General features: G+C 39.5%; 1 protein-coding gene across 1 annotated transcript in view; it reads right to left on the reverse strand.

Moving 5' to 3' along the window:
* The window catches only part of LOC122550254 (contactin-associated protein-like 2), a 2,198,962-nt gene that overhangs the window by 843,030 nt on the left and 1,330,625 nt on the right, over positions 1–25,307 (reverse strand). Inside the window, exon 10 of the mRNA XM_043691007.1 lies at positions 13,279–13,450. Within this exon, the coding sequence (XP_043546942.1) occupies positions 13,279–13,450 (172 nt within the window). The remainder of the gene's footprint in view (positions 1–13,278; positions 13,451–25,307) is intronic.

Genomic DNA, 25,307 nt, shown 5'->3' on the forward strand with positions numbered 1-25,307 from the left:
TGGTATGATGGAATGGATAAGCACAGCATCCGGGATTGATACAATGGAACTGAATCAGACAGGCAGGTATGGACCAAATTGTTTGTGAACTTGTAGAAAGAGAAAAGAGGTGAATAAACATGTACTTGCGTAGGTAGCAGGCATACCTGTCTGTACCAATAAGTGTGCATACATCCTGGTAAAACAGAACTAGTCTGAGATTTCAATGTTTGCTAACATCTTATGGACATTAAGCTAGTTTGTATTAGAATTTAGTTCATTGCAAAAGAATTATTTTTTGAGTTATCAAGAGCAAAATTTGATTTTCTTTAAATAATGTACTTGGTTTAATTTTATCTATCAACATCAATTCAAAATAAGCTGCTGTTAACAGGAAATTAATTCATGCCAAGAAGTCTAACATCCATTTAGCATAGGTAGCCTATTCACATAGTAATGAAGCAATTTATCTTTATTTCAGTCAACAAATATATTGTGACATCTCACTTATAAGTTTCAAAATTGAATTGTAATGGTTTTTATACTGTGTAGACACAAGTAGTTAGAAAAGGGCGATGCTGTTTTAAATCATCAAATTAACAAACGTTACTTTGATAAAATGCACTGCTCAAATATTTAATGCCTATATGTAATTAATGTACATTATATATAATTTAGGATTATCATATATAGTCACAGAAGATTGTATACAGATTAATAGGAGTACACTATAAAGTGATTTAAATTAATCAATGTTGTGCAAAAGGCCTTGTGAAAAGGCTATAGGTTTTCCATTAGTTGTTCCATATCATACTCTGTAAAACTTTCTTTGTCACCTTCAGGCCATCTATCCAAACCAAAATTGCAGTCTCCCACCACAACATACATCAATTTCTTAAAACCCATCCAGGGTTTACTTTGAAGGCCTTTTGAAGGGTTTATTATTGTTTGTATGAAAAATATCTTGATGCAACTTCTGCATTTACCTTTCATTAGTTTAACCTATTCTCCTAAGTCATACTGTCATTGTTTAATTTACATTAGTGGAACAGAATTAGTCATTTTCCATTTACTATTTCCATAGTTTTGTTTACATTTAGTTGCCTCCTTTTAAACGTGTAAAACACAGGGCTGAATTTTGACAGAATCAGCTCAGTCTCAATTTTGGTGAGGTTAATGAAGAGTTTCCCTCTGCATGCCTCAGTAGATTTTCTCATGACATCTTCCAAAACTCACCTTATTACTTATTCACCATATCCCATGGCACCCCACTCACTGCAGCTGTGGATGAATTGACTACTACTGGGACCACCCAATACTCCTCATATTGGTGCCATGTTTAAAGTCCAACCATACACCCTGTCAAGAATGTAAGATATAGGGGCAGAATTAGGCCATTCAGCCCATCAAGTCTGCTCTGCCATTTTATCATAGTTTATATATTTCTGAACCTCATTTTCCTGCCTTCTCCTCATAACCCTTGATTCCCTCAGTAATCAAGAACCTATCTATCTCTGTGTTAAATATACACAATAACTTGGCCTTCATAGCCTCCTGTGGCAATGAGTTCCATAGGATCACCACCCCCTGGCTAAAGAAATTCCTCCTCATCTCAATTGTAAAGGGGTTGTCAAGTTGCTAGCTAACCGCAGAATCCTGCATGGTTCCTATCAGTTGCCACAGATACATTGCGCATAAGGAAATTGGCCCCACTACTTTGCCTACAGGGACCTGAAGGTCCTGGTGGATGCAAAGGTGTAGCAGTTCCTGCCCATGGACAGTGCCGTGAGACACTGGTGACCAATTGAAGGCTGGTTGGAGTCACCAAGTCACTGCCCTGACTTCCATGTAGGGAATTGTCAATGCTTAGTTTCCATCCATTGAGTGGGAGATTGGAAAACTACAAATTATTGAGATGAAATGACATAATAATAAGAGCATTGATGTACACATGTAAATAGACCTCACACTGCTCAATCACAACAATTTTATCTCGAATTTAACATTTGGTTGAAAATGGGACATTTTGGTCTTAACAGTACATGTGTAACGGAATGGCCTCTGGAAATCTAATATATTCATCCATTATGGTCAAAAAATACATATATTCCTATTTTTTGTTTTAGTTAGGGGTCCTATGCAATCAAATAAGACTCTTGTGAAAGGTTCCTCAAATGTGGGAATGAGTATTAAGGGTGCTGGTTTTCCAATTACTTGACACATACAAAGTGTCCAGCAAAGGTCAACCACATCCTGATGCAGTCCAGACCAATAAAAATGTTTTTGTATATTGACATGAGTTTTCCTTAATCCCAAATGATCTACTACTGGCAATTCATATGCTATCCACAACACTTCTTTTCTATAACCCATCGCTCATCCAACTTGATGAACTTCTGCCCATTTTTCATCCACCTAAATATATGATGGTCTCATTTCCTCATCAATACTTCATTTCTAAGGTAGTAACATTCTGGGATACATTTAGATTCTGCTTTGTTATAACTTCTTTCTGGTATTGTTCAGCTAAGTTCTAGAATCTAAAACTGCCAACCTTGTCCTCCACCTGTTCTTCTTTTTCCTCAACCTTTTGATTAAACATAGTTTCTGATAACTGAACTTCATTAACCTTATCTTTATTCCTTGATTTCTCTTCCTGCTTCATCCTGTGGCTTTGTGGCCAGGATATACTTCCTGTAACACCTCCATTGCCTGATTTTCTTCTGGCTTTCTACAACAGTAGGCATCACTCCCACCTGTGATCTAGTTATGGCATTACCAAAGATAAGCTGCACTTCTGGAACACAGAATTTCTCTATTACTCCTACCAGCTCTTCTCTCTGGACTCTCCAACCTCACTGCTCTTCTCACCATGAATTCCACATTACCACTTTTTCTGGCACTACTCATTCTGAAATAGATATCTCCTCATCTCTCAGCAAAAATTGACTTGCTCTCGTATCACTTAAAATCTTAATTTCTTTACCTACTCCTCTTAGCACGAGTAAACCTTACCCATGCAAGTAAATTCTTTAAAGAGATCTCACAGTTCCTTTGCAACCAACCCTGGCCAGGTTATACATTCTTTTGCAGCTTTTTAGCTTCCATTGTGCTTTCCTTTACCACTTCAATAAAACTCACTGGCCCATCTGGTTTTCCTATATTCTTCTTCCCAGTCCTTTTTCTGAACCACTAACACTGCAACTTCATGAGGCCTACTTCATTTCAGTAAAAACACCTGACCTTTTTGACTTCTCTTTCCCCCTCATTGGTTTCCTTTTTACCTTGTGGTAAACTAGCTTTACTATTTTCAATGTGATCTCCTTTTCCTTACCACCTGAGAATTTCTCTTTTCCCCAGTTTCTATCTCTCACAGATTGAAATTGATGTTGGAAGCCAAACTTTGGTTTATGAATCAACTCATAATCAGTTGCCATTTCTGCTGCTAATCTTGCAGTCTTAATGCTCTGTACTTCCATAAGTTCTCAGTAATTCAGGAAATGGATTTTTGAACTCCTCCAAAATAAGTGACTCTCTAAGAGTGTCATATGTTTGATCTATTTTCAACGTCCATGCCTACCTATCAAAATTACTTTGTTTGATCCTTTCAAACTCTATGTCCATTTGACCAGGTTCTGTCCTTAGAGTCCTAAAATGTTGTCTGTGGGGTTCTGGAACAGCTCATATGCATTTAAGATGGCTTTCTTCACCTTATCATACTCCCCATGTACCTCTTCTGATAGTGATGCAAATACCTCACAAGCTCTACTACTAACTTTGTTTGAATCAGCAAAACCTACACGGTCACTGGCCATTTCATTTGTTTCACCATTTTCTTAAACAAAATGAAAAAGGATTCCACATTCTTCTCACTGAACCTTGGCAACACTTGGACATATTTAAACAGATCCCCACCAGGCTTTTGATACGACGGGATTGCTCTCCATCGCTGTCCTCATCACTACATCTTACTTTTCGCCTCTACCTTCATGATTTTAAGTTGACTTTAAGTTTTCAGTTCCAATCTCCGAAGCTCAAAAAGTCTCTCTTTCTCCCTTTCTTCTGCCAGGACTATTTTTTCCTTTTCTTTTTCTTCTGCTAGAACTAGTCTCTCTTTCTGCTTTTCTTCTGCTTTCAATTGTAATTCAAGCTGTTTCATTTCATTTTTATGTTCAAGTTGTTTAATTTGCAAGTGAATTTTATTTATTTCCAATTATCCTTATGGCAGTTCCAGCTATTGCTGCAATTACCTCCCCTTTTCACACAAAGACAACCCCAACTCCAGCTTGTCTGTCAATTTCAAAAGCTTTGCTTTGCTCACTTGCAAGAAACTCCCAAAATGACTTTTTCCATCCCCAGGAAACTCTCAGTGACTGAAAGAGCAATTACTAAACAAGATACACTTTGTTGAAACCAAGTGAATGCAACACCAGAAATAAAAAACTCTAACTCTCATCACTCACTGCCTTTCAGTCCAATAATCCTAAACCCAACCTGGAATAAGAGATTAAGAGGCCTCAATTTGTTTGGGACCAGACCAAGCCCCTCAAAATTTATTAAGAAGAAAACCTAGACCCCAACTTGGTCTTATTTTTAAGGTGTAAGGCGTTGTGTTCGGAGTGCAATTCGATTGGTCAAACTTTAAGCAAAATACACTTTATTTTTACACTACAGTTAAAATACAGACAAACTAAAAAGAAAAGAATTGGTTCAACGTAGCTTTATCAAAATACTTAACAGTATATATAAACTAGAATCAATTAACTGTTCCAATGTAGTAACATTCAATAAACACACCATTGACAAAGGCAAAATCAGTAAAACAGATTGTCTCACATACAGTTCTAGCAGCAGGAAGAAAACCCCAGCTTTAAGCTGCAACAGATAGAGGAGAAAGAATTTCCCATCCAGCTTCAAGATCCCAGCAACTGCAGAAAGCTCAAACTAAAAGTCCAGGTTCTGTGGGAGCTTGACCCTACCCATTTAGACTGTTTTTATTGTTCCATCTTAAACAAAATCCCAAGGCCTCGCAAATTGTTCAATAGGTTTGAGCATACCACTCGTCACCTCTGTCTCTATTTATCTTCATTAAAAGAAAGAATAAAATACACCCCATCAAGCCAAAATATCATCACATAAGTTGCAACAAAGTAGATGAATTAGACAGGTATTTTGCATTAGACTTCACTTTATAGTGTATTCATTAACATCCCAGGAGCAGATTTATATCAGGAACCAGAATAGACAGAGGAACTCAGCAAAATTACAATCACCCAGAAAATGGTACTGACGAAATCGTTGGAGTTGTTGGTTGACAATTCCCTGTGTTTTGATGCACTTCATCCTAGGGTTTTAAAAGAAGTGGCTATTGAGATAGTTGATGCACTTGTTGGGCTACTTGGAATGGGAAATACCACTTTCACTTGCTGAAGGTAATGGGCAGCTGGTTCACACATGGAAATGATATGATTGGAGTAGAGCAATGCAGAAGAGATTCACTAGGATGTTGCCTGGCCTGCAGCGATTCAGTTACGAAAAGAAACTCATTGACTGGGGTTATTTTTCTCAGAGCACAGGAGGCTGAGGGGAGATCTGATTGAGGTGTATGTAGCTCTGAGGGGCAGAGACAGGGGAGATAGGCAAATTTACTAGTTAGCCACCTCCATTTTCCTCCAAATCATTTATATAAATTGTATATAAATGGTATATTCATAGATATACAGATAAGGTAAGAGGTAACTTGATTGAAAAATGCAAGATCCTGAGGAGTCCTGATAGGGTAGCTGTGGAAAGGATGTTTTATTGTGTGAGAGAATCTAAGGCTAGGATTCACAAATAAGCGGTCACTCATTTAAAACAAAGATGAAGCTGAATAGTTTCTCATGAATGACCATTTGTCTTCAGAACAGTTTTCCTGAAAATGCCACAGCAGCAGAATTATTGAATGCTTCCATGGTAGCGGCGAATAGATATTTGGGATGCAAGGCACCTGGGAAAGCACTTTCCAAATTCATAATCCCTATAGTCTAGAAGGAGAAAAGCAGCAGATGAATGAGAATACCACCACATATAGGTTTCCCTCCAAGTCGCAGACCATCTTGACTTGGGATCATTCCTTCCCTGTCACTGGGTAAAAATCCTAGAACTCCCTTCTTGACAGCACCATGACACTCTGACACCTCAAGTGCAAAGAACAAAGAATAGCATAGCACAGGAGTAGGAACAGGCCTTTCACCTCACCAAGACTGCACCAAGACAGATGCAAAAAACTTTTGCTTCTATGTGGTCCATATTTTTCTATTCCCTGCCTGTTCATGTACCTGTCAAGATGCCTCTTCAATGTAGCTATTGCATTTGTTTTACCACCTCCCCTGCAAGTGCATTCCACACACTTACCACATTTTGTGTAAAAAAAACTTACCTTTCATATTCTTGATTAAACTTTCCCCTTTTTATCCTAAACCTACCCTGGGGAAAAGACTCTAATTATCCATTCTATCTATGCCTCTCATAATTTTGTAAACTTCTATCAAGTTGCCCCTCAGCCTCTGTCATTCAAGTGAAAACAAATTGAGTTTTTCCAGCCTCCTTCCAAGCCAGACAACATGCTGGTAAATCTTGTATATTCCCTTTCCAAAGCAGCCATAAGCTTTTGCTAGTGTGGCAAACAGAATGTAATATTCCAAATGTGGACTCACTAAAACTCTGTACACCTGCAACATGATTTGCCGATTTTTTATGCTCTATGATCCGACCAATGAAGACAAACATGCCATATGTCTTCTTGATCACCTTATCCACTTACATTGCCACTTTCAGAGAACTGTGGATCTGTATGCATTCAGGAAGACGGGTATATTTAATGCCTATAGGGGTTCTGCTATTTACTGTATACTTCCATCCTGCTTTGACCTTCCAACCTCACATTGTCCGAATTAACTTTCATTTACCGTTTCCCTGCCCAAGTCCAGCCTCTTTATAACTTGCAGGGATTCAAGATGTCAGCTTGCTATCACTATCTCGAGGGCAACTGCAAATGAACAGTAAATGCTGATCTAGCCAGCAACACCTACATCGCTCAAACCTATTAAAGAAACAATGCTTGAAAGGTTTTTGGGGTTACATGGGAATGTAAATTTGAGGCTGTGATCAAGTAGCCATGAATGATCAAGCAGGTTCAAGGAACTGAATACTCTTTATTCAAATGTTTGTATGTTAAAATGTCTTTTACTTTTTGACTGTTTTGGCTGCTTTGAGACATTTAATGATATACAAGAGCCCTGTACATGAGAGAATCTTAGTTAAAGGCTAATTAAAGTATGGGAGCATGGATGTTAATAGGTCTGCTGCTGTCTGATAAAATAAACAACTGAGTTTGAGATGTATAAATTTTACATTAACCATCTGAAATCGGTGCACCATTACATTTCTGTGCCAAGAAGAGAATTATCAGTGCAGAATAATCAGCATTTAGAGAAAACATTCACCACCAAATATGTTTAAATGCATAGATTAAATGTCAAAAGTGTCTGAACTGCAAGGACCAAAATAATAATGTTTGGAATCACAGTTTCTTTAGTTTCTGTTCTGCATTACTATATTTCTTGCCAATCATAAACATGGTCTGCTAATATTTTGTTCGTACTTACTTTGACAGCTTTAGAAAAGTGGACGTAAATTCCTTGAACTGTTTTTAATTATTCTACCAGTATAACCATTTGGGAGATTTCGTGCTGGACTCTAATCAGTCTTGTTACAAAAAGCTCAGTGTTTTATTTATTAGTTGTATGATATCATTGTTAGCACACATTTTTCTATGTGATAGCATGGCAGCAGTGTACAAGCAGAGATGAAAACCTAGGGAAATTGTATTGAGCTACCAATGAATAATTCAGATATTATATGATTGCCTGCTGACTAGTTTTGGATCAAACATCTAAGTTTTCTACTCACAAATTATTAAGTATTTAAGAGCAGAAATATTTTGTTTTCCCTGTATTGAAACAAACTTCAATATTTGAACAGAAGACACAATTCTGCCTCTGTTTGGTTTTGACTATGGGAAAAGCTCTTCTCTGAATTTCAGATTTGACTATTCTAATTCAGTCTTTGCTGGTCTCACACACACTAACATTCACAAATATTAGATCATCCAAAACTAGAATCCTCTGTCTTAACTAGCAACTATCAACCGCAGTCACCTGTCTTTTTTTCTTGAGCTGTCTGAGCCCTAAGCTCTGGAATATTCTCCCAACACCACCCTGTCTCTCTTCTACACTTTTCTATAAGTCACTCTTGTGATGATATTGCTGCTTTACCAAGGTTATGTTGTCCTTGTTTTTTTGAACAGGGGTCACAAAGTTATGGATTCCCAGATATCTGGGTTTATCGACTTGAAGAAGATATTAATTTAAAAAAAACACTTCTGCAATGAAGGGGGAGGTTTCATGCTAAATCTCTTCCATCTCTCTCTCCCTCCTGGCAGAACCTAAGTATGATATTACCTTTTCTCCAAGGGGGTGTTTATGGGAACTGTTGCAGGCAACTAGAACAACATCATTAAGCTTGGATAGTCTGTTGGGTTTTCGGATAGTTTAAGTTATTCTGTACTCTGTTCTCTTTTCATTCCGTACTGTGTCAATAAATTCTGTTTTTTCTTTAAAACTGAGGAGTTTTGACCAGCTGCATCATTCCTGGGATATCCACTCCACACCGACTTAAAACAACTAGAAAAGTTAGAGTCTGGGCTTCCTTCTTGAAATGTTTTGAGGGGGTCTGGCCTGGTCCATAATACTCTTCAAAACTTATATATCTTAGACATCTGACCCAATATCTCATTTTGTGGCTTGGTGCTATAAAACACCTTGAGGCATTATAAGGACGCTTCACAAATATCAGTTTCCATTGCTATGTTATTCCCACAGTTACAGAGATTTATTTTAGCCCGTAATGCTAAGGAACACACATTTGTATAACTTATATTTAAAGGTATTGATTATTTCACAATAACATGAGGCTGTGTGCCCCTTTTTATTTGAAGGGATAATTGTTTGCAAAGCATTAATAATAAAATATGCATTTCCAGAGCAACTTCATCGTAATTAAAACATGCAGGACACTTAACAGGAACATAAAGTCATAGAGTCATAGAAATGTACAGCATGGAAATAAACCTTTTAGTCCAACTTGTCCATGCCAACCACATATCCTAAATTAATCCCATCCCATTTGCCAGCACTTGGCCCATATCTCTCTAAACCCTTCCTATTCATAAAACCATCCAGATGCCTTTCAAATGTTGTAATTGTACCAGCCTCCACCACTTCCTCTGGCAGCTCATTCTATACATGCACCACCCTCTGCATGAAAAGGTTGCCCCTTAGGTCTCTTAAACCTTTCCCCTCTCACCCTAAACCTATACCCTCTAGTTCTAGACTCCCCCACCCCAGGAAAAAGACCTTGTCTATTTATCCTATCCATGCTCCTCATGATTTTATAAGCCCGTATAAGGTCACCCCTCAGCTCCAACACTCCAGGAAAAACAGTCCCAGCCTATTCAGCCTCTCCCTGGAGCTCACATCCTCCAATCCTGGAAACATCCTTGTAAATCTTTTCTGAACCCTTTCAAATTTCACAATATCCTTCCAATAGGAAGGAGACCAGAATTGCACACAATATTCAATAGTGGCCTAACCAATGTCCTGTACAGCCACAACATGACCTCCCAACTCCTGAACTCAATGCTCTGACCAATAAAGGAAAGCATACCAAACGCCTTGGACAAATTTACACTGAATCATATAAAGACATTTAAAAAAAAACACATGTCCAAAACAAACAGCACATCAGAGAGCATAAACAGGGAAAGAAAATATGTTCTAACTCTGCTCTGATAAACAATGACATTCTTTCCGAATTACTTGATGTACCTTTGTACTAACTATTTGCAATTCATACACTAAGATGCCCAAATCCCTTTGCAACTCAGAGCTCCACAATCTCTCACCATTTAGATAATATGGCTCTTTTTATTTTTCTTGCCAAAATAGACAATTTCACATTTCAAGTGACAATCTATTTGCTAGGTCTTCACCCATTCACTTATCTTTTGTTTATCCTTTTGTAGCTTTCTAATGACTTCCTCATAACTTAATTTTCTACTTTTCTGTTTGTCATTGGCACATCAAGCAACATCCATGACATTTGGTCCCTTCATTCAAATTGTAAACTTGGAGTTGATGTCTTAGCATTGACCCTTGGGCATACCACTTGTTACAACTTGCCAATCTAAAGATGATCCTTTTATGCCTACCTTTTATTTCCTAATAGTCAATATGCTACCCCCATATTATGAGACTTTTATTTCCGGCAATAACCTTTGACATGGCATTTTATCAAATACCTTCTGGAAATCCTAGTACAATGCATTCACCAGTTCCCTTTTATGCACAGCACACGTTACTCCCTCAAAGAATTCCAATAAATTGATAAAACATGATCTTTCTTTCACACAATTGTTTTGATTCTGCTGATTATCTTCAACTATTCTAAATGCCTTACTATAAGATCTTTAATAATAGTGTCTAACATCTCTTGAGTGACAGATGTTTTGCTCACTGGCATGTTTTCTGAATTTTTACTTCTCGAATAATAAAGTTTCATTTGTTATTAATCTCCCCAACTCTGTGGTAATCTCCCCTTCCCACCTAATGCCTCCAGGCTCATAGTCCCCCAATCCCACACAGCTCATTTCTACCTTCTTCCCAAAATTCACACCCAGGACTTCCCAGACAGACTCATTGTTTCTGCTTGCTGCTGCCCCATACAACTCATCTCTTCCTACCTCAACTCGATTTTTTCTGCCCTTATCCAGTTTGTTCTCACTTGAATCCTAATTCCTTCATGTCAGTTTCAGAATACCACTTTGCAGGCTCCAGCTGCCTCCTCTTTATCATGGGCATGCAATCCCTTTACATGTCCATCCCCCATCAGGATGGTCTCAGGGATTTCCACCTTTTGCTGGAAGAAAGGCCTGAACAATCCCATCCAGCATCACCCTCCTCCGCTTGGCAGAGCTCATCCTCACTGTAAATTTTTAAAAACTCCTCTCACTTTCTTCACGTCAAAGGGGTGGCCATGGATACATGCTTGAGCCCCAGTAATGCCTGTTTCTTTGTAGGGTATATGGAACATTCCTTGTACCAATGCTACTCCGGCAGCCCCCCTCCAACAAATCTTTAAACTGATGATATCATCGGTGCTGTTTCCCTTTCTTGTCCAGAATTGGAAAAGTTAATCAATTTCGCTTCCAATTTCCATCCCGCGCTCACCTTCACCTGGTCCATCTCTGACTCCTCTCTTCGCTTCCTCAACGTCTCTGTTTCCATTTCTGGGGATAGGCTGGGCCCACCAATATTCACTACAAACCAACCAACTTCCACAGTTACCTTGACGATACATTCTCACACCCTACTTTCTGCAAAGACACTATTCCAATCTCCGCTGCATCTGTCCTGATGATTCAACAAGGGGCATCCAAAATGTCCACCTTCTTCCTCAACCCAAGGACTCCTCAGCACCATAGCTGACAGGGTCCTCAGCTGGGTTCAGTTCATCTCCAGCACTTCAGCCCTCAGCCCCTCTCTTCCCTCCCAAAACGGAGTTAGAGTCCCCCTTGTCCTCACCGACCATCCCACTGGCATTCACCTCCAAAGGATCATTAACTGCCATTTTCACCACCTCCAGTGGGTTACCACCATTAGACAAATATTCCTCTTCCCTCCCATGTCAGCCTTCCACAAGGACCTTTCCCTTTGGGACATCCTGGTCCACTCCTCCTTCACTTTCAACACCCACCCACATTCTCACTGCACCTTCCCCTGCAGGGGGAGAAGATGTAACACCTGCCCATTTACCTCCTCCCTCTTCACTACCCAAGGTCCCAGACACACCTTGCAGGTGGAGCAGCGCTTCACCTGCACTTCTCAATCTAGTCTACTGCATTCGCTGCTCACAATATGTTCTCATCTATATTGGGGAAATGAAGTGTAGGGTGGATGAAAGCACTGCAAAACAACTACAACTGTGTTTGCAAAAAAGACTTCCAGTTTCCTGTCACTTCAACACACCCTTGTTCACTTCCAACATCTCTGTCTCAGGCCTGCTGCAGTGCTCTTGAATAGCTCAGTGCAAACTGGAAGAACAGCACCTCATTTTCTGCTTGGGAAGTCTACAACTTTCTGGACTCAATATCAAGTTCAACAATTTTATGGCTTGAGGCCCCCTCTCCCACGTTCTTATCCCAGCCCCTATATACCAAGTCTTGTTATCACACACACCCATTGCTAGCCACCGACATTCCCATTGGCAGCTATTCATTCTCCTAAGTTGACTGTCATCTGCTCCTTTGTCTGTCCAACTGTTCTGGTCTCTCTTTGGGCTCTATCTCCACATATTGTTTACTCCTGAACCTCTCCTTCATTCTGTCTTCAGCATAAACACTAACTTTTCTTAGCTACCATCAGGTCCAAGGAAGGGTCTCTGAAACATTAACTCTGATTTCTCTCCATGGATACTGCCAGACCTGCTTTTTTCCAGCAATTTCTGTTTTTGTTTCTGGTTTCCAGATGCGGCAATTCTTTTGTTTTCATTTGCTATTTTCTAATCTAATGGAATCTTCCTCAAATGTAGGGAACTTTGCAAAATTAAAATCAATATTTCAACTATCTCAGTATTCTTTCAAGACCTCAAAATAAAATCCATCAGAACCACAGTAATTGTCAGCTTGCAGCTTCAACAATTTACTCAGGACCAGCTCCCTGATGACTGTAATTTTCTTAGGTTCCTTTCTCTTTTCCATTTACTGATTTACAGCACTTACTGGGAGGTTATCTGCACTCTCTTATTGTATAGACCAATATAACATAATTGTTCGATTAATTTGCCAACTCTTTATTTTCCATTGTTAATTCCCCTTACTCACTTTCTATAGGACCTGTTGTCACTTTGTTTTATCTTTTCCTTTTCAAATGTCCATGGAAGTGCTTACTTTGCCTTTTATATTTCTTGATAACTTTCTCTCATACTTCATTTTTCCCTCTTGATTAATCTTATAGTCATTCTATTCTTTTTATAGTCTGTCCAATCTGCATTCAAAACAAATATGCTCACCATGCTGGTGTAACATTTGCCTGTATTCAAAAACAATATATGCTCACTGTGTTGGCGTAACATTTGTCTGGACTACATTGTTGACACATGATTTATGCTGAAAAATAAAGTTTCTTATTGTTTAATTACCTGTCTATGATAGCACACATGTCAATGTTAACATTGGTGAACTGCCCCAGTTTTCCTTGCTCAACAGCATGTAAGTCAACCAGTTGATCATCCACATGAAGAAGTTGCATACAGCCTTGAAAGGAACGCCGAGAGAGACTCGGTTTTGTGTTGTTCGGTAGAACTGGGTAACCTGAAAAAACAAACATTATACAATTTTTCTTGGTACACAAACTTTGTTCACAAACTAACGATTCCAGAACATTTATATCATTACAATTCTTCTTCAGTTCTTCTTAAGAATCCAATGTTTAAACTTTAAATGAATTGCTAACGTGCTATGTCACTTATGACAAAACAAAAGGATTAATTGTTTCTGCAAGATTCAGGTTTATATCACTGATATTCTTACATTGAACAGAATATACAATCCTTTAATGAAGAAGTAATTTGGTCTGTATATGCCAACCATACCTCAATGTAATTAGCTGAAGAGTCATGACAATGACAAGGGACTTAATTAATTAGGTTTTATTACAATATCCATTGATTTTAAGATGGATTTAACATTTGAGTTAACTAGTTACCTGTTGTGATCTTAATTGACCACAGAAACTACATCTCACAATTTTGGCTATGTCATTAGAAAACAATACAACAGAAGGCAAAGATAATTTGCTGTACCATGGCTATGTCTAATACAGTGAAAAATATTTACATAAATGATTGTCACTGCACATTCAAATGCAATTTATTAGTTAATATGCTTTCCGATTTGCAAAAGAAAGGTGTTACATTGATGCAAGTGCTGCAAATATAATTTTGAAAAATTTGTACAATAGACATTATATTATCTTAGTCCCTGATTTAGAAATGCCATATGGAAACTCATACCTCCTTTTTCCCAATTGCTAAAAGATGATGTGCAGTAGATGAGAGTTCAATCTTTTGATCCAAGGTGACATTTTTGTGACAGGTGACAGGACCAGGGGAAGATGGACAGACATGCACCAGAAAGGATGAGAGGAAAGTTTGAAGAATGTGCAGCTCAGGCTGCCAAGTGATGTGATGGTTGAGCTGGCAAAAAGGGCAGAGCGTGTGTTCAGGTCCTCAACTAGCAGCACAGTGAGGCAATAGGCATGTTTGGATGTACTGGTGTTCAAAAGGAGGTTGGCTATGTAAAGGAAGAGCACAGTAGTTCAGGCAGCATCCAAGGAGCTTCGAAATCGACGTTTCGGGCAAAAGCCCTTCACCTTTCCAGCATCTGCAGTCATTGTTTTTACCCCTTTGTAAAGGAAGAGGTCTATCATTGCAGTTTTCTCATTATGTGCATTCAAGAAAGACAGATATATCATACACACAAGTCAACAGAACAGCAGGGATCTTGAATTTAAAGCAAGAAAGCTCCAACTACAGGAGGAGCAGGTCAATGGTTTCTAGGAAGGGTTGAGTGAAAGTGAAAGAAGATAAAGGATTTTGGAGGGAGGCTTCAAATAACAGCAATAATGTCATGGATGAGGGTGAAAGAGTTGAGTGCAAAAGATGAAAGGTATGTCACCAGTTCTGGGTCAAGCGTGATGTTAATTGTTCCAGCATGATTAGGGGAAACAGCGATGTTGGGATGGCAAATGAAATGGGAGAAAGCATAGATCAGTGTCTAGAATTTTAGAAACAAACAAGGGTGTTAAAGGAAATAGAGGAAGACAATGTTGACACGCGAACCATAACCTTTCAGAGTTCCATAGATTCAGGAGTTGTCCCTCTGGATTTGAAAATTGCACGAGTCCATCCACTTCTTCAGCAGGATGAAAGAGGAAAACCAGGGAATTAGAGAACAGTTAGCCTAAGATCTGTGTTGGGGAAATTGATAGAGTCTGTAATTATAGATGGGTTAACTGAGGAAGGGTCACTAGACCTGAAACATTAACTCTGATTTCTCTTCACAGATGCTGCCAGACCTGCTGAGCTTTTCCAACAATTTGTTTGTTTCCGATATATAACTTCCGCAGTTCTTTCAGGTTTGACTGGAATTGTAGATTTAGTTAAGGTCAACTTTAATGATATGAGGCTGAGACTGTCCACAGTAAACTGGGAAAAACTGCTAATGGGTAAAACAACCAAAGAACAGTGGGCAATGTTTAAGGAAACATTTAACACAACACAAAAAACAATTTAAACTCTTGAGAGGAAAACCCCAATTCACAGCAAAAACAGCCTAAGACTATTAAAGACATCAGGGACAATAGCAAACTAAAAGGCTGCCTTACAGGAAGTCAAAAAACAGCAATATCTTGTAATGGGGATGATATAAAGAGCAGCAAAGGGCCAGAAAGCAGCTTAAAAGAGCTAATAAAAAGGTAATGAAAGGAATCTTGTCAGGGATATCAATAAGAAGAAATATTATAGTTACGTAAAAGGAGCAAAATTAGCCCACCAAAGACTGAAAGTGGAGATATTGTCGATGTCTCTGGTGAAATGGCTAACATGCTGAATAATTATTTTTTCTCAGTATTTACAGCAGAAAAGGAGGATGGCTTGTCAGAAGACCTGAGAAAATTAATAGTGGATCAAAGACAGGGATTGAGTAAAATTAGCGTAAGTAAAACATTGATCATGAGGAAATGAATGAAACCAGCGAGTGACAAATGCCTGAAACTTGATGGTTTCCATCCAAGAGTGTTAAGGAAATAGCGGAGGACATTGTAGACACTCTAACTTCTTAGAGTTCCATAGATATAGGTGTTGTGCCCCTAGTTTGGAAAATTGCACATGTCACTTTACTTTTTAAGAAGGGCGAAAGAGGAAAATCAGGAAATTACAGTCTCATTTCTTTGGTGGGGAAATTGGTGGACTCTGTAATTATGGAGAGGATAACTAAATACCATGATAAGTTTTAGTTAATCAGTGACAGCCAGCATAGATTCATGACAGATAGGTCATGCGTGACAAATCTCATTGAATTTTTTGAAGAGATGATGAAGGTAGTGGATGGGAAATGTCTATGGATGTTGTGTATGTGGACTTTCAAAAGGCATTTGATAAAGTCCACAAAAGAAACTGTTAACTAAAGTAGAAACCCATGGATTGTGGGGAAATTATTGACATTGGTTGCCTGGCAGGTGACAGAAAGTAGGGATAATGAGTAGGTAGGAGAAAGTGAGGACTGCAGATGCTGGAGATCAGAGCTGAAAAATGTGTTGCTGGAAAAGTGCAGCAGGTCAGGCAGCATCCAAGGAGCAGGATAATCGATGTCTCGGGCATAAGCCCTTCTTCAGGAATCGATGAAGGGCTTATGCCCTAAAGAAGGGCTTATGCCCGAAACGTCGATTCTCCTGCTTCTTGGATGCTGCCTGACCTGCTGCGCTTTTCCAGCAACACATTTTTCAGCTTCTTCAATTATTTGTTGCAACTATAAACCACAGTTGGAGTTTTGTTTGTTTAACTTACTTTTCAAAGTAACTTTACAGTTGGTTGAAAATTTGTACAAGATTTAAAATCAATAGCAAATTTTTGTGGTGAAGTGGTAGTGACCACCTCTGGGTTAGGAGGTCTTGATTCAGGTCTTTTCGGCTGCAGAGGTGTGTCATAACATGTTTGAACAGATTACCTTTTTTTAAAAAAGACTCAAAAAAGCCAAATAGGATTGTCCAAAAAGTTTGCTTTTTCCCTGCAAATGTATAATTGTGAATTATGCATATTTAATACAGAGAGATTACTTCAAAGAATTGATAAGACAATAGTTCTCATGTCCTTTCCAATCTATCACATTCTGTGGTGGGGCACAACTAGCAACATGAGTTGATATAGCTAATTTCAATATTGGTTTTGCTGGTGTCAGGATCACAAACCCATGGCATCATTATATCATGCAACCAGTAGCAAATGTTTGCCTCTGATTCCTGAACAAGGGCTTATGCCCAAAACGTCGATTCTTCTGCTCTTCAGATGCTGCCTGACCTGCTGCGCTTTTCCAGCAACACATTTTTCAGCTCTGATCTCCAGCATCTGCAGTCCGCACTTTCTCCTAGTTGATTTTAACCTGCTGCGAATCCTCTTGCAAGGATGCCTTCCTTGAAGAAGCTCTCTTCCTCCATTCCTGAAGAAGGGCTTATGCCCGAAACATCGATTCTCCTGCTCCATCATGAGTAGGTACTCAAACTGGCAGGACATGACCAGTGGTGTCCCATAAGAATCTGTGTTTGGGCCTCAATTATTCACATCATTTATTAAAAACTATATAATGGCATGAAAAGTTACATACGTGGTAGATGATAACATGAAATTACCGAGGGATACTGATGGGCTGAGTGAATGGGCAAAACCATGGCCAATGGAATTATAAGCAAGTATGAGGTTATGTGTTTTCGACTGAGAAAGGATAGATCTGGGAACTTTCTAGATGGCATGAAGTTAAGTACAATGGATGTCCAAAGAGAGTTGTGGTTTCAGGTACATAGATGTTTAAAATGTCACAAGAAAGCTCAGAAAATAATCAAGAAAGCAAATGGAATATTTGCCTTGATATCTAGAGGAATGGAGTACAAGGTTGCAGAAGTTACGCTGGAGTATACAAAACCCTGGTTAGACCTCACTTGCAGTTCTATGAGCAGATCTAAGCACCACTGGTGAGGCTTTACAATAGACACCACAGAGGGTGTGCAGGAATTTCATCTTTCACAATGTGGCATTGCATAGGGGGAAAGAATGATCAATCCAGGACATAAAGGAGTTGTTAATCACTCAGATGAGAATGATAAGAACCTTATGAGGCAGAAAACAGAGATCTCTTGTCAGCTCTCCAAGAGTCAAAAGCTATAGGGAGACCTGCCAGAGATGTCAGAAACAACCTCACCTGCAATTATTTGGAACACAAGTGAAACATATTGGATGTAGGTTTGCTCGCTGAGCTGGAAGGTTCATTTCCAGACGTTTTGTTACCTTATTAGGTAACATCTTCAGTGGGTAACATCTTCATTCAAAAAACTTCAGAAATCTAGACCGACTTCCAAAAAATGAAACCAGATGGATCCAACATACCACACTTCTATGGATTACCCAAAATTCACAAACTAGGAGCCCCCCTCAGACCATAGTCTCGCTACCTGGAACACCAACTTACAGATTGGCCAAGGAACTACACGAAAGACTAAAACACGTAATAGAAGGCTCACGCCACTCCATCCACTCCACCCAAGAATTCATGAAGACCATTAAAGACACTAAGATAGAAGAGGATGAAATAATGGTCTCCTTTGATGTAACAGTTCTGTTTACTTCAATCAACATTAACCTGACCAAGGAAACACTGACTACACTATTAGAAGACCTAAAGACACATACACTAAACACCACTAACTTCATCAACAAGGAGAATATCATCAAGCTAGTGGACCTATGCCTTACCACCCACTTCACCTTCAACACCAAAACCTACAGACAAATCAATGGAACACCCATGGGATCTCTGATATCAGGGTTCTTAGCAGAGGCATTAATGCAGAGAATCGAACAAACAACTCTGCCAACCATCCAACCCAAACTCTGGGTCCGCTATGTGGATGACACATTTGTCATCACTAAATGAAACAAGTTAGAGGAAACCTTCAAGACCATCAATAATACCCTCACTGGCATAAAATTCACTAAAGAGGAGGAAAACAACAACAAACTGTCACAGTAGATGTCACAGTAGAGCAAACAGCCAATGAGGAACTTTAAACCAGGGTCTACAGAAAAACAACACATTCGGACCAAATATTGAACTACAGAAGCAATAACCCCAACACCCACAAATGAAGCTGCATCAGAACATTATTTCAATGAGCCAACACACACTGCAGCACAGAGGAACTACGCTGAGCAGAGGAAAATCACCTATACCATGTATTCAAAAAGAATGGGTACCCAATGAACACAGTCTGCCTATTTCTCAGCAACAAACCCAAACAAGCAAACAAAACATGTCCAGAAACCCTACCACTCTTCCCTACATCAAAGACATCTCGAAAATGACTGCCAGACTACTCAGACCCCTTGGCATCATGGTAGCCCACCAACCCACTAAAACAGCAGCCAATGAACTTGAAAGACCCTATACAGACAATGAGCAAAACTAACATCATTTACAAAATACCGTGCAAGGACTGTAACAAACACTACATTGGACAAACAGACAAAAAACTAGCCACCAGGATACATGAACACCAACTAGCCACAAAAAGTCATAACCTTCTCTCACTAGTATCATCACATATGGATGAGGAAGGACACCACTTCGATTGGGACTACACATCCATCCTAGGACAAGCCAAACAAAGACACACATAAGAATTCCAAGAAGCAAGAATCGGAAGTCTATCAACAAACACATCGAGTTAGACCCCATCTACCACCCCCTGAAAAAAGGAACAGGGGGTGACTTCACCAAAGGAAATAACATCACCACAGGAAGTGACATCACCAACCCAAAGAAACCCAAGCATATAAATAGAAAGCAGGAATGTTCAGCATTGCTTTGCATGAGGCCCACTGAAGATGTTACCTAGTAGGGTAATGAAACGTCTGGAAATAACCTTTCAGCTCAGCGAGCAAACCTATATCCAAAACCTCAACCTGATACATATACCTGTCCATCATTCCCAGGACTGAAAATTGCACCATTTCCCCAGGTAATCACTCTTGGTATCCTGCAGTATTTGACACCACTACCTAAATGTGGAAATAGGTAGGGGATGTTTGAGGAGTTTTGCTCCTTTGTCTTCCATTTTTTTTTCCTGGTTCATCTAATGATCAGAAGCTACACTGTACAATATGTGCAGAAGAGATACCGTTCTTTGATATCAAGATTTATAGCATGTTCACAAGAAAGTGTTCCAAAATTCGGTCAGATATAACAACAAGGACCTTAGAAGCTTATGCAGGTAAATTTGCTCCTTCCAGAAGCTAGAGTAAGAACTACAGGTTATATGTAACATCAGTTGCATTGGTGGAGATAATGTCACATGACATTACCCACTTCAGAACCTTATAAAATAAATAACTTTGTTTTTCCTGATTGTACCTACATCTACCAACCTTGATCGAGAAATTCCTCACTGTACGACAGCTCTACCTCCCAGAGCACCAAGGTGAAAGGGACAATTTTCACATGGATGAAAAGAGATGGCTCCACCCTGAGGATACTGCCTTTGTTATGTCACTCAAGCCAATATGGCATAATGGGCTGTATCTTTGCTTCTAATCCACATAATCAAGGCCATAATTGCATAATCAACAAATCACTTCTTGTGCTTGCCTGTGACCTCAGTCAGTACCTTTGTCATTTCAATTATTGGAAGGGCTGCAGCTGTTGACTATTTAGGCACGTTGCATTGCCTTGAGAATACAAATCATGCCACATTACTGTCCAATAAAGACTGACCTCTAACACACAACCACAATGATGCCTACACAATTAAGATGTCAGTCAGTCCCCTTCATTCAGCAATGACTGCCAAAGTGTAACAGTTCATACTGAAATAATGCATTCTAACAAATATACACAATGTACATATTAGGCGAGTGAACAAAAATATCATATCGATATGCATTTCACATAGTGTCTGAGCACTCAACTCATAATTACGTTCTAAATTTTTGTTAGCTTTTCCTCAATGTTTGTTAAGTCTTACTGTGAACCTGGCATCAGAAGCTGATGAGAAGGCAGGTGATCAACCACCATGTGATTGCATGCAGGACCCATGTGCAGGGCAGACACTTAAAATTCGCTTGCATTGCGGTTCCCAACACATAAACAGAAGTGGTGCTCAGTGTCTCTCCTGCTGTCAGAGCTACATTATTTTTATTAAATTTTTTCCACAGATTAATTTCAAATTGCACACTGGAACTATTTTTTGATTATTTTTACTTAATTGCTTGGTGGATTCTTAACAAAATGTCAAAGCTTTTTGTCTTGCACTCCTCAGAACTGAAATACAGTTCAACCAGCTTCAGAAAGGAATCAATGTGTACAGTAATACAGCGCTGTTTAGTTGGACTGTGGTTGTGATGGAGATGTAGTGGGAACTGTTAACTGCCTTTTTACAAAATCAAACTCTTCAGGTATGGTATGAGTATGTTGAACCTAAACCCAGACCTTCGAGCCAAGAGGTGTTAATAGTATGACAAGTCACATGCGCCCTGATTAAATATATTTAAGTATTTCCAAATTAACTAGTTCAGAGATGTCACTACACACCTCCAGAGCAGATGGGACTTGAGCTCAAGCATCCTGACTCCGGTTATTTACTGTCTTAGTTAAGTAACCACACTAAAATCAGGCACAAATTGGAACTAAGCTCTAATCAAGGGGTCTGTTTCCATGCTGTATGACTCTAAATTACTTTTGTACCCTGGGAAATAGACTCCAAGTATGCATTCTGGCATTGCCTCTCATGTTCAAATGAAAAAACAACTAAGTTAATCTAATATCTCCAAACTAGGCAACATCCTCTTTTAGTACCTTCTTGAAAACCTCCACATCCTACTGGTAGTGTGGTAACTAAACTGTACACAATATCCCAAATGTGGTCTAACTGAAGATCTATACAGCTGTAACGTAACTTGCCATTTTTTATAATCTGACTGATGACGGCAAGCATGCTATGTGCCTTATCCACTTGTGTTGCTGCTTTCGGGGAAATGAGGACCTGGATGCCCAGATCCCTCAGTATGCTACTAAGAATCTGCCATTTACTGTATACTGTACTCCCCTCCAACATTGGATTGTCCATTGCATTTGGCCAAATGAACCTCCATCTGCCATTTCTCCACCCAAGTCTCTAGCCCATTTATATCTACTGGCAATTCTCCTCATTATCCCCAGCTCCCCCAATCTTTGTGTTGTTTGAAAACTTACCAATCAAGCAACCTACATTCTCCTTCAAGTCATTTATATATACACACACACACACATATATATATAATTATTAAAAACAACAGGGGTCCCAGCACTGACCCTTGCAGAACACCACTTATCACAGAGCCCCAGTCTGAAAATAATGATGGCATAATAGCTCAGTGGTTAGCACTGCTGCCTCACAGCATCAGGGACTGGGTTGAATTCCAGCCTTGGGTGACTGTCTGTGTGGAGTTCGCATATTCTCCACTGTGTGTGTGTATGGGTTTCCTCAGGGTGGACCAGTTTCTTCCCACAGTCCAAAGATATGCAGGTTACCATGGACTGGCCATGCTGAATTGCCCAGAGTATTCATCTAGATTAACCATGGGAATTGCAGGGTTATAGGGTAGGGGAGTGAGTCTGGGCTGGATGCTCTTCAGAGAGTCAATGTGGACTTGTTAAGCCAAAATGCCTCTTTCCATACACTGTTGGGATTCTATGAAAATACCCTTCCTTTGCTATTGTCTGTCTTTTATGACGCAGATGGAAATGTGTTGCTGGAAAAGCGCAGCAGGTCAGGCAGCATCTAGGGAACAGGAGAATCGACGTTTCGGGCATTAGCCCTTCTTTAGGAAGGTAAATCTACATCTGGCATGTACAAATCTTTTATAGGCCAGTTGATTAGAGTTCAAGACAAGCATGCTCCTGTGCAAATTAAGGATATGGATGGAAAAATTCAGGAACACTATATGACAAGAAATTGAGAGCTTAGTCAAAAAGTAAAGAGGATGCACATGTAAGGTTTAGGAAAGTGAAGACAAACTGAGCCTTTGAAGAATGCCAAGATAGCAAGAAAGAATTCAAACAATGAATTAGGAGGACCTAAAGGGGCCAGCAAACAAGACTAAGGAAAATCGCAAAACATTTCATACATAAATAAGGAGCAGAAGGTAGTGGGAAAGGTCTGCTCGAGAACAAAGGAGGGAATTTATGCACAAAGCTGGAGGAAGTGGTAAAGTCCTTAACAAATACTTTGCATCAGCATTCACAAAGGAGAAAGACGCAGCCAGCTCTGTATCCAGCTCACAGCAGATACCGTGTGACTTCACCTTTTGTGTCAGCCTGCCATGAGGGACCTTGTCAAAAGGCCTTGCTGATGTCCATATATACAACAACTACCACCCTGGCCTCATCAATCATTTTTGTCACTTCCTCAAAATGATTAATCAACAAATCAAAGTTTGTGAGACACGAGATTCCCCACACAAAGCTATGCCACCTAACGCTAACACGTTCATATTTAATGTCAGTAAATTCTATCTTTAGAATTTTCTCCAATAATTTCCCTACCACTGACGTAAGGCTCACCAGCCTATAATTTTGCAGATTATCCCTGTTGCTCTTCTTAAACAAAGAAAAAACATTGGCTATTCTCCAGTGTTTTGGGACCTCTCCTCTAACTAAAGAGGATAATGAGATTTCACAAAGGCCCCAGCAATTTCCTCACCTGTCTCCCTCAGCATTCTGTGATAGGTCCCAACAGGTCCTGAGGACTATTGCCTCCTTTTTTATATTGACATGCCCTAGAATATCAACATACCCCTCCTGAGACTCATCATCCAACATGTCTTTCTCCTTTGTGAATGCTGATGCAAAGTATTTGTTTAGGACTTTACCACTTCCTCCAGCTTTGTGCATAAATTCCCTCCTTTGTTCTCGAGCAGACCTTTCCCGCTACCTTCTGCTCCTTATTTATGTATAAAATGTTTTGGGATTTTCCTTAGTCTTGTTTGCTGGCCCCTTTAGGTCCTCCTAATTCATTGTTTGAATTCTTTCTTGCTATCTTGGCATTCTTCAAAGGCTCAGTTTGTCTTCACTTTCCTAAACCTTACATGTGCATCCTCTTTACTTTTTGACTAAGCTCTCAATTTCTTGTCATATCGTGTTCCTGAATTTTTCCATCCATATCCTTAATTTGCACAGGAGCATGCTTGTCTTGAACTCTAATCAACTGGCCTATAAAAGATTTGTACATGCCAGATGTAGATTTACCCTCAAAGCAGATTGTCTCACATGCAATTCTCCAGTCTAGGAGGAAACAACATCAAGAGAAAACTGTGTGTGTGTGTGAGAGAGAGAGAGAGAGAGACAGAGACAGAGAGATAGAGAGAGACAGAGACAGCGAGAGAGACAAAGACAGAGAGAACGCAAGTGTTTTGCTGTAGAAGAGATATATAGCAACTTCCAAACCACAATAGCTACTGAAAGCTAAAGCTAATATCCACGTTCTGCGGGAGTTTGACCCCACCCCTTCATGCTGCTTCTATTGTTCCAACTTAAAAAAAATCAAGGCCTCACAAACTGTTCATTGGCTTGGATCGGACCACTCATTACCTCTGTCTCAACCTCTCTATGTTAAAAGAACAAGGAGAAAGTACACCTCTTAAAGGCATAGTATCATCACAATATGCACTAAGAAGGCTTCATTCTCCATCCAGCTGATAATGGATGCAATTTAGTTGGAAACAGAATTGGTGAGCAGAAAAGCCTAATTTTAGATCTTTTGCTGCCCTATTCCTATCAAGAGAGAGTATAAGAGATCCTGATTTCTTTGACATCTGCTGGATCAGAGATTCATCCCACACATCAAGTGGGATGCTGTTTTTTGTATGCCCTCTTCCCCTGGTGGAATGCTTTTATGGCCCATAAAGTGATTTGTGGGCAGGATTTGCATTTTGTTAGCTTCCAAGAAATAGCCTCAAAGGGCCTGGTATTTCCTCAGCTTCAGGAAGTGATTGTTCATTTGCTGTCTGATTGACAGGTTGACATGAGTGCCTTGGCTCGATTTCCAATTGTGAGTCCTGTACTGCAGAAGATTGAGCAGATGGACTTTCCTGCAGCTCACACCATGGAACAGTGAGTGTTGCAAGAGAAGCTATGCTTCAGTGAGTCGAATCATCAGGCAAAACAACAAATTAATTCTGATGGGGCTAGGGAACAGGACACATACTGTCAAAAATAGAGCAGTAACAGTGACAAACACAGCGACAGACATAACATCCATGAACATCTGTTAGGGCCCACTTAAAATTCTACATGAAACATATCTCTCCCATTATAAACCACATATGCCACTGTTCCTCAACCAATGAAGGATGAAGAAGATGTGACC

Source organism: Chiloscyllium plagiosum, chromosome 5 (assembly GCF_004010195.1).
Source record: "Chiloscyllium plagiosum isolate BGI_BamShark_2017 chromosome 5, ASM401019v2, whole genome shotgun sequence".
Lineage (NCBI taxonomy): Eukaryota > Metazoa > Chordata > Chondrichthyes > Orectolobiformes > Hemiscylliidae > Chiloscyllium > Chiloscyllium plagiosum.